Here is a 15862-nt window from a genome sequence, read left to right as displayed (position 1 = left end):
GTAATTCTCTTTTATTCTATTTTTTGAACTCCAAGATGGCCATCTCCCACTTTTTTTAATAGGCAGGAGAAGGAGGGAGGTGCAGAAAAAAAAAAAGAGTGGTATAGTTAACTGGGGATTGCTTCATTGTATCTTTTCGTCAGACGTTCTGCTATCTTTTAAAATTCAATGTCCTCACTTGGGGACCCTAGACGCCAACGAAGAAGCAAGATGAAGACAAAACCCGGTCGGTAGGTAAAACGAGGCGCAGAGCCCCGCCCCTAAAGCCAGAGCCAGGGGGCGGGGCGGAGCGCGGGCAGGGGGCGGAGCGGAGCGCGGGCAGGGGCGGAGCTGCGCTTAGGGCGCGCGGGCCTTATAGCCACCCGGAAGGCGCGCGGGGCCCGCGGTGGTGAACGCAACAGATCCTCGAGGGAACCCCGGTCCTGCGATCCCCCTGTGCCTCTCCTTTCCGCAGACCCGCGCGGCGTCAGCTCGCCCGTACTCGCCGAACGTAACCCCGCGGCCGCTACCGTGCGGCCTGCGTCGCCTCCCGTAGTTCCCCGACAGGCTATGGCCGCCCGCCTCCTGCGCGTCGCCTCCGCCGCCCTCGGCGACACGGCCGGCCGGTGGCGGCTTCTCGCGCGACCCCGCACAGGAGCCGGCGGCTTCCGCGGGAGCCGAGGGCCGGGCCTGGGCGGCGGCGCGGTGGCGACGCGAACGCTGAGCGTATCGGGGCAAGCGCAGAGCAGGTGAGGCGCGCGGGGTGGGGCGCGCGAGGGGGCGCGCCGAGCTCGTGGGTGCTCTGGTGGCGGCGCCTCTGTCGCCTGCAGAGGTTTCCAGTTCTGTCGTCCTCTCCCGGGCGCCGGCCTGCGGGCCACAAGCCCAGCCCCGCTGCCTTCTCCTGGCCCCGGGCTGGTCGTCCCGTGCGGTCGCTTCCTCCGTGTCGTCCGGTTGCCAAGTTGCTTCTCAGGTCCACCGACGCTTGGCGGGGGACGGGGGCCTGGGGCCCCCGATTTCCCTGTCCCAGCTCCCCCTGTGCCCTCAGGGAAGCTGGCAGTTTGCTGCTGCTGGTTCTCCGTGCGGTTTGGCGTGGATCTAACCTTTGCCCTACCGGAGACCGCGGTGAACCTCGCGCCCAGTTTGTGTCGCGGCCGGGGCTTTCTTCTGGCCTCTCTTCATCCTGCCGGGTCTGGAAACGTTCTGTCTCCAAGTCCTTGTCCATTTAGGGTACACCTGCTCGTCCCCGAACTTCCCGGTGTGCTCCCTCTGGTGCGTGCTAAGTCGCTTCAGGCGTGTCCGACTCTTTGCGACCCCATGGACTGGTGCCCATCAGGCTCCTCTGTCCGTGGGATTCTTCAGGCAGGAATACTGCAGTGAGATGCCATGCCCTTCTCCACTTCCTCTGGTTGCTGTCGGATAAAAAGTCTCCTGCGTTGGACTGGCAAGCCAGGGTTTTAAACTGGGCTTTGACACTTATTATCCAGTTTGTCTAATGTCTGTTACTGGGGGGATAAGAGTCGTGTAGGCCTCACAGGACTATTTAAAGAAACCAGTAAGAGCATACACATATTGTAGGGAGTCTGGAGGGCTCGGTAAATCCCACCTGTTAGCCTCAGCCGCCTCCTAGGCCCACAGCGTTGAGTTTTGTGTACTAAATGTCGAAACAGATGTGAAAAAAAATTTGCCCAGAATATGTTGGCAGTTTTGTGTTCTTGGGTAGATTTGTTTCTCAAAGACACAATCCCGTTTAGATACAATAGAGATAAAATGTACTCATAATTTCAGAGTATAGCACTGTGGTGGATGGAGCCTTAATATAATGTAGGTCTGAACAGCTCTCTGACCTGCTGTCCTGTAGTAGGAAGCAGGGAAAAACAGCTGGGTTTGTGTTCCTCTCTAGTTTCTCCTTTGTGAAGTTCCTGAGAGTAGGGTGTGGGACCTACTCATCTTTTTCCCCTTAATCTGTGAGGTAGTGGGTGCTCACTAAATTTTTGTTGTATGAACTGTGGAGGAGATAATGAAGGCAAGCTGGGGTTATTTGTTAAGGCACGGTGGGGTTATTTGTTACTTTTCAGTCTTTGATGTCCATCTGCCTGGATGCCTTGTTGCCTTGTTTTCTACATTGGTTGCTTTCTTGAAAAATTGTGTGTAAATTGGGACTCTTACTGAACACATTTATGTAACTAATATTTAAAGGAACATGAATGCTTTTGTGAATGGGAATTATCTCCTCCAAGTTACTGTTTGATTTGGTGTATCAGGTTGTCATAAAGGGAAGCACATCTGTTTTGTTCCCTCTTAAACCTGCTTTCTGCCCCATTGGCACAGTCTGTCAATGGCCTGTGCTTCCTATCACAGACTGGAGCTGCAACTAAATTTTCCAGGCTATCCAGTATGGTCACCAGTAACCACATGTAGCCATTTAAGATAATTAAAGTTGAATAAATGAAGAATCAGTTTCCCAATTCCACTGGCCACATTTCAAATACTGGATAACCACACATAGCTAGTAGCTACTGTCTGGGACATCAGTTATATACAACTCTAGAATATCTTTGTTATTGTTCAAGTTTAGTTGGACAGAGCAGTCTAGAGGCTGTAGTTCTGATTTTGAAGTTTAACATTTAAGTAAACTTTCAGTAACTGAGAGTCAAAAAACTCCTTTAACTCTCAAAATGCTGTGTCGTAGTACTTTACGTTTTGTAGTGATTTCGGTTGCAAAGGGCTTTCATGTATATTATTTCACTTGACCCTTAAGAAAATCTCCTGAGGCAGGTAAAGTAGATAAATGAGAATAAAAATTTTATATTAAGTAGCAGGCAAAACTGGGACTAGAACTCACTTAGTTTTTGTTTGTTTTTTGAGCACCATTAGAGTTGATAATTGTTTAGCCCATAGGGTCATTTGGAAGAGTTAAGGTGGCTCTGGAAGTGGGGCACTCTAGATGGGGCCCTTTTCTTGGACCAGCTGCCCCAGACCACCCCACATAGTGAAAGGGTGAGCATTAGCAGCCATAACTCCCCTGTCTATTAGAAGTCTGTTAAGAGCTTTATCACAACAGCCACTGACACCTTGGTTGAGATAGCTGTGGTTGAACAGAATAAATGGCAGTGCATGGTACATAAAGGGTAACAGTTGAAGGAAGTAGTTGTTTGTGGTACTGGTTGATACATTGATGATGATAGAGGATTTAGAGGGATCATAGTTATTTTCCAGTACCTGAAATCTTGATCTTCTGGGGAATAGCTAAAAACTTATTGCTAGTTCTTAAAATTGGGGAAGAGAAATCTACAAAACCCATCAGTACCAATTGTTAATAATGAATAAAGTTAGTTGAGTAAAGTACACATGTATGATGCTTTTTAGGGAATAAAATGTTTCCACAAACTTTCTCTCCTTTAATTCTCTCAGAAGCTTGGTGAAATCTCCGTTATTGCCACTTACCCATGGTCACCTAATGAGTATGTTGGAACCAGGGCTGGAGTTTTATGTCTTCTGACTCTTATATTCCATACTTTCTCAGCTGCACAGTTACTTTTACTCTGTCATTTCTTCTTTCTCTCCCATCCTTTGGCAAACCTGTTATTACTCTTAATTCTGCAGTTTTTTCTGGGGCTGAACACTTTTAATGGATTCTATCCCTGGGTTGGGAAGACCCCCTGGATGGAGGGCATGGCAAGCCACTCCAGTATTCTTGCCTGGAGAGTCTATAGACAGAGGAGTCTGGCGGGCTGCAGTCCATACGGTGGCAAAGAGTTGGACATGACTGAGGCAACCTAGCACACATGCATGCACACCTTTAATATGTAGCAGCAGTTCAGGCTCCTTAGTAGCAAAAGGACTGGGACTTTAAATAAAAGTTATCAATCAGTGTTTGTTGAGCTCTACTCTGTTAGGAATTTTCCACATGTTACCAAAACGGTGAGATAAATGATACCCTGATTTTAAAGGAGAGGAATCTGTGTCAGAGTTGAAATTCCTTTGCTGTTGCTTCTCTGGTGACTCAGTGGCGAGAATTCGCCTGCCAGTGCGGGAGACATGGGTTGGATCCCTGGAGAAGGAAATGGCAACCCACTCCATTATTCTTGCCTGGGAAGTCCTATGGGCAGAGGAGCCTAGAGGGCTACAGTCCATGGGCACAACTTAGTGACTAAACAACAATAACAAAGCTTAGCTCTAGGGTGCGCCAGAAGGGCAGCAGTCCCCAAACCTCCAGCCTTCAGTAGTGTGTATAAACTATGGAATTCTTTCTGTTGTACTTATTGTCGCTTAGTACCAGGCATTTTTTGATGTCAAATCGCTAGACTTCTGTGTGTTTCAGACACATATTTCCATCTGGCTTCTGGACCTTTGTTTTTTCTTTTTTTTTTTTTTTTATGTTCAATAAGATAAGTTTTATTTCTGATGATAAAAGTACACAGTTTGGTGAACTAGGAATAAAGATTTTATAGATTTAACAGTTTAATGATTTCAAAGATTTAACAATCACTAGTGTTAGCACATCAATTTTCTATCTTTAGCTAAGCCTATCATAACTTTCCAAGTTTGTTGGAAAGGCAAATCACTCAATATCACGGTAATCCAAGCCTATGCCCCAACCAGTAATGCTGAAGAAGCTGAAGTTGAACGGTTTTATGAAGACCTACAAGACCTTTTAGAACACACACCCCAAAGAGATGTCCTTTTTGCTATCGGGGACAAAAAGTAGGAAGTCAAGAAACACCTGGAGTAACAGGCAAATTAGGCCTTAGAGTGCGGAATGAAGCAGGGCAAAGGTTAATAGAGTTTTGCCAAGAGAATGCACTGGTCATAGCAAACACCCTCTTACAACAGCACAAGAGAAGACTCTACACATGGACATCACCAGATGGTCAACACCGAAATCAGATTGATTATATTCTTTGCAGCCAAAGATGGAGAAGCTCTGTACAGTCAGCAAAAACAAGACCAGGAGCTGACTGTGGCTGAGATCATGAACTCCTTATTGCCAGATTCAGACTTAAATTGAAGAAAGAGGGAGAAGCACTAGCCCATTCAGGTATGACCTAAATCAAAACCCTTATGATTATACAGTGGAAGCGAAGAATAGATTTAAGGGACTAGATCTGATAGACAGAGTGCCTGATGAACTAAGGATGGAGGTTCCTGACGTTGTACAGGAGACAGGGATAAAGACCATGCCCATGGAAAAGAAATGCAAAAAAGCAAAATGGCTGCCTGAGGAGGCCTTACAAATAGCTGTGAAAAGAAGAAAAGCGAAAAGGAAAGATATTCCCATTTGAATACAGAGTTCCTAAGAATAGCAAGGAGAGATAAGAAAGCCTTCCTCAGCGATCAGTGCAAAGAAATAGAGGAAAACAACAGATTGGGAAAGACTAGAGATCTCTTCAAGAAAATTAGAGATACCAAGGGAACATTTCATGCAAAGATGGGCTTGATAAAGGACAGAACTGGTATGAACCTAACAGAAGCAGAAGATATTAAAAAGAGATGGCAAGAATACACAGAAGAACTGTACAAAAAAGATCTTCACGACCCAGATAATCACAATGGTGTGATCACTCACCTAGAGCCAGACATCCTGGAATGTGAAGTCAAGTAGGCCTTAGAATGCATCACTACAAACAAAACTAGTGGAGTGATGGAATTCCAGTTGAGCTATTTCAAATCCTGAAAGATGATGCTGTAAAAGTGCTGCACTCAATATGCCAGCAAGTGTGGAAAACTCAGCAGTGGCCACAAGACTGGAAAAGGTCTGTTTTTATTCCAATCTCAAAGAAAGGCAATGCCAAAGAATGCTCAAACTACCGCACAATTGCACTCATCCCACACACTAGTAAAGTAATGCTTAAAATTCTCCAAGTCAGGCTTCAGCAATACATGAACCGTGAACTTCCAGATGTTCAAGCTTGTTTTAGAAAAGGCAGAGGAACCAGAGATCAAATTGCCAACATCCACTGGATCATTAAAAAAGCAAGAGAGTTCCAGAAATACATCTATTTCTGCTTTATTGACTATGCCAAAGCCTTTGACTGTGTGGATCACAATAAACTGTGGAAAATTCTTCAAGAGATGGGAATACCAGACCACCTGATCTGCCTCTTGAGAAACCTGTATGCAGGTCAGGAAGCAACAGTTAGAGCTGGACATGGAACAACAGAGTGGTTCCAAATAGAAAAAGGAGTACATCAAGGCTGTATATTGTCACCCTGCTTGTTTAATTTATAGGCAGAGTACATCATGAGAAACGCTGGGCTGGAAGAACCACAAGCTGGAATCAAGATTGCCAGGAGAAAGATCAATAACCTCAGATATGCAGATGACACCACCCTTATGGCAGAAAGTGAAGAGGAACTAAAAAGCCTCTTGATGAAAGTGAAAGAGGAGAGTGAAAAAGTTGGCTTAAAGCTCAACATTCAGAAAACTAAGATCATGGTATCTGGTCCCATCACTGCATGGCAGATAGATGGGGAAACAGTGGAAACAGTGTCAGACTTTATTTTTTTGGGGCTCCAAGATCACTGCAGATGGTGATTGCAGCCATGAAATTAAAAGATGCTTACTCCTTGGAAGGAAAGTTATGACCAACCTAGACAGCATATTAAAAAGCAGAGACATTACTTTGCCAACAAAGGTCCGTCTAGTCAAGGCTATGGTTTTTCCAGTGATCATGTATGGATGTGAGAGTTGGACTGTGAAGAAGGCTGAGCTCCAAAGAATTGATGCTTATGAGCTGTGGTATTGGAGAAGACTCTTGAGAGTCCCTTGGACTGCAAGGTGATCCAACCAGTCCATCCTAAAGGAGATCAGTCCTGGGTGTTCATTGGAAGGACTGATGTTGAAGCTGAAACTCCAGTACTTTGGCCATGTCATGCAAAGAGTTGACTCATTGGGAAAGACCCTAATGCTGGGAGGGATTGGGGGCAGGAGGAGAAGGGGACGACAGAGGATGAGATGGTTGGATGGCATCAGTGACTCGATGGACATGAGTTTGAGTAAACTCCGGGATTTGGTGATGGTCAGGGAGTCCTGGCGTGCTGCGATTCATGGGGTCACAAGGAGTTGGATACAGCTGAGCGACTGAGCTGAACTGACTGATCATAACTTTTGATAGAATTAGGAGAACATTTATTTGAGGTATAACATAAACCATAAAATAAACTGATAGATATAAAATTCAGTGATTTTTAGCAAATCTTTAGGGTTCTGCAGCCATTACCATATCTTTGATTTGTCCAGCCATAAACACAATTCCAGCACTGGAATAATTTGTTTCACCAGACAGTTTGACATTTTACAGTCAGTCCCCATGTCCAACCCTAGTCCCAGGCAACCACTGATCTGCTTTCTGTCTTTATAGATTTGCCTTTTCTGGGAAATTTATGTATTGATATATATATAAAACCGGGCTTATTTAACTGAGTGTAAATGTTTAAGGTTCAAACGTGTTGAAGCATATGTTTTTTCTGTCAGTTCAGTTCAGTCAGTCAGTCAGTTCAGTTGAGTTGCTCAGTCGTGTCCGACTTTTTGCGACCCCATGACCCGCAGCATGCCAGGCCTCCCTGTCCATCACCAACTCCCGGAGTCTACCCAAACTCATGTCCATCAAGTCGGTGATACATCTAGCCATCTCATCCTCTGTCATCCCCTTCTCCTCCTGCCCTCAATCCTTCCCAGCATTAGGGTCTTTTCCAGTGAGTCAACTCTTTGCATAAGGTGGCCGAAGTAGTGGAGTTTCAGCTTCAGCATCAGTCCTTCCAATGAACACCCAGGACTGATCTCCTTTAGGATAGACTGGTTAGATCACCTTGCAGTCCAAGGGACTCTCAAGAGTCTTCTCCAACACCACAGTTCAAAAGCATAAATTGTTCAGCGCTCAGCTTTCTTCACCGTCCAACTCTCACATCCATATCAAGCAGGTCTAAACTTGAACTCATTTCCAGTCTTCCCCAAAACTCCTTCTCCTAAGTTAATCCTCGGTTAACCTGTACTCCCCATTACCCAGGCAAGAAATTTCAGTGTTACTTCCTCCCTCTCCAGAATCTTTTGATTCTGTCTTCTGAATATCTCTTAAATTAGTATCTCCTACACTGTTGCTTCGTTTATGCCCTTTCATAACCTCCAGCGGGTCTCCCTGCCTCCAGACTATCTTCATTCTTAGTTATTCTTTGAAAAAATGCCAGTTGTCTAGTTGAAAATTGTGCATGTTTGGGAATACTTGCTTTAAAGCATTTTTTTTTCCCTGTGAAAAGAAGTTGGAGAGTACAGGCCCATTTAAGGGACATTCTCTCTCAACACAATTCTGATCAATTTTAACAGAATTTTTTTTTTTAGCATTGAGTAATCAGGGAAGACATTATCTGATAAGGCTGCAAAATGAGATGACTGATGACTGCACTTGATAATTTGCATGATATTTATAGCTCTGAAATTATACAATTCTAGGTTTTATATTAAAGTTTTCTTTGATGAACTATGACTGTCTATTGGGAGTGGTGAAAATTACAACTAATTCTTTTAAGTCGAAGTACATATTTTCAATTATGAAGTAAAAATTAAAATGACCAGTGGTGGGGAGGGTATTATCTAGTTGATAGTATGATTTTCCCTCCCAAAATTTGGACTGATATTTGAGAGAAGGGTAAGAAATGTAAGCACGTTAGCAGACTGATGACTGACTGATAGATATCCTATAATAATGAAAAATATAAGGAGGGTTATGTTTATCTTCTCACAGATTTAAACAGAGAAAACCTTTTTTCTAATCCCTTTCGTTTTTCGACCAAAATGAAATGTTCAACTACTCAAAGCTATCAAACTGCTGCCTCTTGGTGACTGTATTTGTCAGACACTTGCGTAAAAGTTGCCTTATCAGTAGTATGGTGATTTGTGTTTAAAGCTCTCCACAGCCCTCATCTAGTTTTTATGGACACATTCATAGAGATGTTGGTTTTCAGAGGATCTGTGTGAGAGCAAAACAGGCTTCATAAGTGATAATGATTGCTAATGATTTCATATAACTGTGGCTGATGGTGACGACTGGGGAGACATACTTCAGATGGCCTTGATAGTGACATACTTACTGTTTCCTTTAGGGTGGCAGAACTTCCCTTCGGGTTGGTGGGTAGAAAGTTATGCCTCTGATTTCTGGTGTCTCCTTCCCAAATAGACTTTAGAAAGAAAAGAAAATCCTATAAAGGAGAATATTTGCATGCACACAGACCCACACACAACCTAATTATTTTACCTTACGGGTTCTTCAAGCAACTATTTTAAAGTTTCTTGAAATTACTGAAAGTAATAAAGGACTGTTTCCTTTTCCAGCTCAGAAGATAAAATAACAGTCCACTTTATAAACCGTGATGGTGAAACATTAACAACCAAAGGAAAAGTTGGTGACTCTCTGCTAGATGTTGTGGTTGAAAATAATCTAGATATTGATGGTTTTGGTGAGTATGGAACATTACTTAAAATTTATAAGTGAAACTATTAAATAGGTTTTAGCTTTGTTTTTTTTATTTTTGAAGAATTTTAACTCTAGCATGCTAAGTGAACTATTAAAAGTCAGGATGCTTTAGTGTTATATTCTCACTTATGAAGAATAAGAGTGACACCGTGTTTCTGTTCTTCGAACGTTTAATTAATTATATGCCCTAAAGTCTGTTGCCTATTACCTTATTGATTATATGTGTGATGCAAAGCTGGGAGTAGTGCATGGAATTGAAAAATACCAGGGACGCTGTGGGAGAAAGGTGAGGGTGGGATGATTTGAGAGAATAGCATTGAAACATATATATTATCATATGTGAAATAGATCACCAGTCCAGGTTCGATGCATGAGACAGGGTGCTCAGGGCTAGTGCACTGGGATGACCCCGAGGGATGGGATGGGGAGGGAGGTAGGGTGGGGGGCACTCAGGGTGGGGGACACATGGCTGATTCATGTGAATGTATGGCAGAAACCACCACAATATTGTAAAGTAATTAGCTTCCAATTAAATGAGTTAAAAAAGCAAATAACAGATTGAGATACTAAATGTCATGTTACAGAGGCTTATGGGATCTTAGTTCCCCAACCAAGGATTGAACCCAGGCTCTTGGCAGTGAAAGTGCCAAGAGTCATAACCACTGGACTGCCAAGGGAATTCCCAGACTGGTATTTTCTTAATTACATTGAACTTATGCATTGTTTTTAAGTGAGTACTTTTTTATTGAGCTGTAATTGACATATTAGTTTCAGGCATACAACATAGTGGTTTGATACTTGTAAGTATTGCAACGTGATACAGACCACCGTAAGTCCAGATGGCATTCATCACCATACACTGAAGACCTCTGCGGCTCAGGTGGGCTTCCCAGGTGGCACCAGTGGTAAAGAATCTGCCTGCCAGTGCAGGAGACGTAAGAGACACAGGTTGATTCCTGGGTTGGGAAAGCCTCCTGGAGGAAGGCATGGCAACCCACTCCAGTTTTCTTGCCTGGAGAATCCCATGGACAGGGGAGCCTGGCCGGCTACAGTCCATGGAATCTCAGAGAGTCGGACACGACTAAAGTGACTTAGCACACATGCCCTGTACAGTCTGGAATGTCAACTTACTTTCCTTCAAAGGGTAGTTAATCTCCTTCTTACTAAGGAAGTGTTTGTTTAGGAAATTTTCACTCCTAGACTTTTCACCTTATTCCTTTACCACTGACAGAAAGCCCATATCCAGGAAGCTGCCATCTTAGACCTCAGGGATACACTGTATGTCACTTGCCAGTTTTGCTCGAGCATTCTCTCTAGTCTAGAATGGTAGTTCTTTAAGAGGGTTCCATGAGTGCCACTTGGGAAATTCACATTCTCAGGCCCCACTCTGGACTTCCTGAATCAGAAAGTTTGGGGTAGGGCCCAGAAATGTGTATTTTAACAAGCCTGCCATGTGATTTGATGCATGTGGAAGTTTGAGAACCACTAGTCTGCAGGAGCATATCTGACTATTTTTCATTCAAGGCACTGTTCATATTGCACTTTTAAGAACTCTTTTCAGATCAGAATTATTTCTTCCCTTCCATTTTCCCGTTTTATATTAAATATACTCCTCTATATTAATACTTGTTTCAGTTTTCTTTTTTAGAGAGAATGTCCCTTCCCTTTATTAGATTGTGTGCTTTTGGAAGACTCTTTATCACTCAGGTAACCAGAGTTGGCACTCAGTAATAATTTGCTAAATTTCTGAATCTAATGTGAATTACAGGGATAATTATAATTGGACCTACTACATTCCAGCATATGTTATCTGTTATTGTAACAACTCTTTAAGAGGCAGTTTTTTTTTTTTTTTCAACTTCCAATTTATAGGTGAAGAAACTAATAAAGTTCAGAGAAACTTAATGTTCCCTGGATCATACAGTAGCAAGTGAGAAGGCCTTATAAGATTCAAGCCTAAGTCTCTCTAACTCCTAAACCTCGGCTTTTTCCTATAAGCCATTTTTCTCTTAAGAAGTGTCTCTCCTTTGTGAACACTTGTTAGAGAAATTAGGTGATGACATAGTTGCTATAGCTCTAGTTTTAAGGCATTTCTTACTCTAAAGCAGTGGTTCTTGGCTGGGACTAAGTTTCAGAATTCTTTCGAAATCTTAAAAATATGTTATGTCCTGATGGTGCAGGGAGAGTGGAAGTTGTGCAGATACCCTTTTAAATTCGCATGATTCAGATCCATACCATAGATTGACTGATTTATGGAAAAGAACTCATGGATAATTTATATATATATATATATATTCTGTAAAATTTGTATATAATTGAGTTCCCTCATGAGTTCATATTTAGCAGCACTTAGTTGACTAAGCTTGGTTTCTCTGAATTGTTCTCTCACAAATGAAGAGTAACACACTGCATAGTAATTGAGAATAGACCCTGGAATCAGACAAATGTGGTTCATAAACCAACATTGTCACTGACTGTTCATAATACCTAGAGCAGGCTGCTTAATATCTGTATGCCTCAGTTTCCTCTTCTGTAAAATATGATTGTAATAGTTCTAACATCATAGGGTTGTTGAAGATTGAGTGGTATATTGGAAGTGAAGTGCTTAGCACAGTGGCTACATTGGTAAGAACGGTAGAATTTGTGGCATTTTAACTTGGCCTGCTCTCCTCCTCTCTCCTCTTCAGCAGTAGCCTTAAAAACTGGCAACCTTGCAGCCGCTGGAGGAACAAACTGATTTGACTTCCTCAGAAGCATTCTCCAGAATTTTGTCACTTATTTTGCAGCTTCTCAGAAAAGCTTCATTCCAAGGAGTTGTTCATTCGATTTGCCTCAGAGATTGCTCTGTGAGGAGGCTCTGTCCCTAAGACTTTTGTCTGAAATAATTACCTGCAGTTGTTTAACACTGTGCTGCCTGAGGCTGTGATGCCTCTTGGAGCAAACAGGAGCCTGGCCAGAAAGCCTAAAAGAAAGATCTGGGGAATGCAATGTCTGTAGTGGGCTCTGAAATACTTTGGGGATCTGAAGGCCATGCACAAATGCAGGGCTGTGTTTATGTCCAGAAAAGACCTGATAGGGCCTTAATCTCTCACCTGTGCATCTCTGGCTGACCTTGAGGGTCCCGTGCAGGTGAAGACCAAGACAGACATGCAGAGTACTTGAATGTTGAAGGTATGCGTAATCATGAACTGAGCTCCTCAGCAGAGGGTAGAAGCCTTTATTGGGTCAAAGCCCTGAAGGAAACCTCCATATAGTGATCTAGCTGACCACTAAGCTCACTGAACAGAGACATCGCTGATCACATGCTGCTGGGATTACAGGCCTCAGATTTAATTTGGGAAAGTCAGTAAAGAAACAAATAGCTGCAAGAACAACCGCCAAAAAGCCAGCCATGGCAACAAAGCTAGGGGAGACAGTGGTGATCCTGATTTTCAGAGTTGTCATGTTATATTATTTAAAATGTCTACTTTGCAATAAAAAATTCAAGACTCCCAAGGAACAGGAAAGTATGGCCTATATTCAGGAAGAAAAGCAGTCAGTAGAAGCTGTCCCTGAGGAGTCCCAGCTATTAGACTTACCTAGACAAAGACGTTAAATCAGCTGTTATCAAAGTTGAGAGAGCTGAAGGAAAGTATGTTGGGGATGTTCTTTGGCCTTTGTACATCAGTATATGTGGACTTTGTTACCACTGTGTGTGAGGGTACATTAAAGAAGTAAAGAACATTTTTCCTGTCCTTGAGAAAGCTAATCTTTTGTGTTCTGGAAAGGCTAATGTGGAGGCTGTGATCCAGTAAATCTGTTTTTATACATTTCTCCACAGCTTAAATCTCAGCTTTATGAAAAGATGTGTATACTAGACTCTTTACTCCAGAGTTATTTGTGAGAGCAAAAGATTTGAAAGAAGCAAATGCCCACAGATAGAAGACTGATATTTAGTCATGTAAGGGGATACTATATTACTCCATTAAAAAAACAACAAGACTGTGAAAGGAGTTTTGAAAACAAATATCAGTAGTTTCCTGCTGGTAGGAGGGAAGCTTTTAATGCTATGGTATATTTAGTCCATTTCTTTCTTTGAACATTTAGGTGACTTCCAGTTTTCAGCTATTACAAATACCCGTAAGGTGAACATCCCCAAGAATACTTTTCTGTGTTTGTGTTCTGTAATTTCCTTGTGGTAAATTCCTAGGGAAAGAATTACTTAGTAAAATTTGTTTTATTAACTGTTTGCTCAAATTATTTGCCTGTTTTTCTGATAAGGTATTATTTACTTTTAGCCATTAGGAAAGGCTCTTTAAATGTGCTGTTTGACCAAAAAAACTAACAAAAATGAAAATTAATTTTAAACATTTATTTGAAAGGCTCTTAACCTCTGTTTTACATGGAGCTACATTTTTCTCAAAATAATGTAAAATACTTTATTTACAGTAGATAATTTTCACGAGTTGCTTTCCATTTCTTTGAAATAAAAGCATATTTTGACCTTAATATTGAAAATATCTTTAACTTTTTAAAGTATTTTTTCTTTCATCAGTCATGACTATATATTGCAATAACACTTCACATTGCAGTTTGCAGCCATTAGTCATATAATCAGTTTAGCTCTCAGTTACCAGTTAATGTAATTAAAAAGAAAATATAAAACCACCATTTTTTGTATTATTCCATGAAATGCTTGTTTAACTATTTTACAAAGTATATGTATACCAGGTTGTGATGTAAAATGGGACTCATACTGTGAGTCAAAATTTAAAATGTATATTTTTTCTTTTTGGAAAACTGTTGACTGGAATGTTAAGAATGGAGTTCCTAACCTGTGTTTGTTTCCCAGCTCTGTCACTTTGCCACCTTTGTGACCTTCAGTTAGATCTCTAATCTCTTCATACCTTGTCTCCTTAAGGGTGACATAGAAATAATGTTAGTACTTAAGTACTTTGTATGGTTGCTATAGAGATCAAATGAGTTTATCTAAGCAAGGCAAATTAATGTTAGCTATTCTTGTTAGCATATTTATTACTACAGGTTCATTGTTCATTATAACAGATTTTAAAAATACATTAAAAAATGGTAACTTCCCATAGTCTTAACACAGAGAGATAAACACTAAAGGAGTCCTTTTCCCCCCAGTTTCCTAGAAGTACTGAAAATTTAATGCCAACACAGTCTTTAGTAGTTCAATAAGAATTCTGCATTTGTTTACATGGACATAGAAGAGATACCTTAAAGATCAAGGATCCTAATGTGTCCAGAATTTTGGGCATGTAAATATAAATTTGAGATAAGCTAAACTAGGTTCACAAAAGATAAAAGTTAAGCCTAAGTCACTTTCTAGAATAAAAATGAAAGAAGAAGTTGAACTACTGTGTTTATAAAGAAGAGATAACAGCATTGTAAGGGACACCTATGCTTCTCAGGTGGAGCTGTTGGTAAAGAACCCGCCTGCCAATGCAGGAGACATAAGAGGTGCATGTTCGATCCCTGGGTCAGGAAGATCCCCTAGAGGAGGAAATGGCAACCCATTCCAGTATTTTTCCCTGGAGAATCCCATGGACAGAGGAGCCTGGCAGGGTACAGACCGTAGGGTCACAAAGGTCGGACACGACTGAAGCGACTTAACAGGTATGCAGGGCCAACTATTTCATTCATTTCTAAAGCTGAATACAGGAGACGCTTTAAATATTGCCCTTGTTCTACTCATACTTAATAGGTAAACACTGTACACAGGTGAGGCTGGCCTGGTTCAGAGTGTCTGTACGGTTTCTGTCTGGGTGATCTTACCCTCCTGTGACATTAAATCCCATCTGGATGACCGTAGACTATGTATTATTAGCGCACACTGTCCCTCTGAGCCCTGGACTTACAGATTCAACTTCCTACTTATATTTTTTCTTGGAAATTGCACAACTTCCTACTTTATATCTTTTCTTGGAGCGTCTTGATGAAAGTGAAAGAGGAGAGTGAAAAGTTGGTTTAAGACTCAACATTCAGAAAACTAAGATCATGGCATCTGATCTTAGTTTTTTGCCATCACCTCATGGCAAATAGATGGGGAAACAATGCAAACAGTGACAGACTTTATTTTCTTGGGCTCCAAAATCACTGCAGATGGTGACTGCAGCCATGAAATGAAGACACTTGCTCCTTGGAAGAAAAGCTATGACCAACCTAGACAGCATATTAAAAAGCAAAGACATTACTTTGCCAACAAAGGTCTGTCTTGTCAAAGCTATGGTTTTTCCAGTAATCATGTATGGATGTGAGAGTTGGACTATAAAGAAAGCCGAGTACCGAAGACTTGATGCTTTTAAATTGTGTTGGAGAAGACTCTTGAGAGTCCCTTGGACTGCAAGGAGATCCAACCAGTCCATCCTAAAGGAAATCAGTCCTGAATATTCATTGGAAGGACTGATGCTGAAG

The 15862-nt window shown here is 41.9% G+C and overlaps 1 protein-coding gene across 1 annotated transcript in view; it reads left to right on the top strand.

The window, feature by feature from the left end:
- The first annotated feature begins 325 nt into the window (after window positions 1–325).
- The window catches only part of FDX1 (ferredoxin 1), a 37262-nt gene continuing 21725 nt past the window's right edge, over window positions 326–15862 (top strand). The window contains exons 1-2 of the mRNA XM_020869996.2: window positions 326–728; window positions 9304–9428. Of these exons, the coding sequence (XP_020725655.1) occupies window positions 550–728; window positions 9304–9428 (304 nt within the window). The 5' untranslated portion in view covers window positions 326–549. The remainder of the gene's footprint in view (window positions 729–9303; window positions 9429–15862) is intronic.

Source organism: Odocoileus virginianus, chromosome 10, assembly GCF_023699985.2.
Source record: "Odocoileus virginianus isolate 20LAN1187 ecotype Illinois chromosome 10, Ovbor_1.2, whole genome shotgun sequence".
Classification (NCBI taxonomy): Eukaryota; Metazoa; Chordata; class Mammalia; order Artiodactyla; family Cervidae; genus Odocoileus; species Odocoileus virginianus.
Note: the sequence above shows the minus strand (reverse complement) of the source record. Positions and strands in the feature narration are given on the sequence as shown.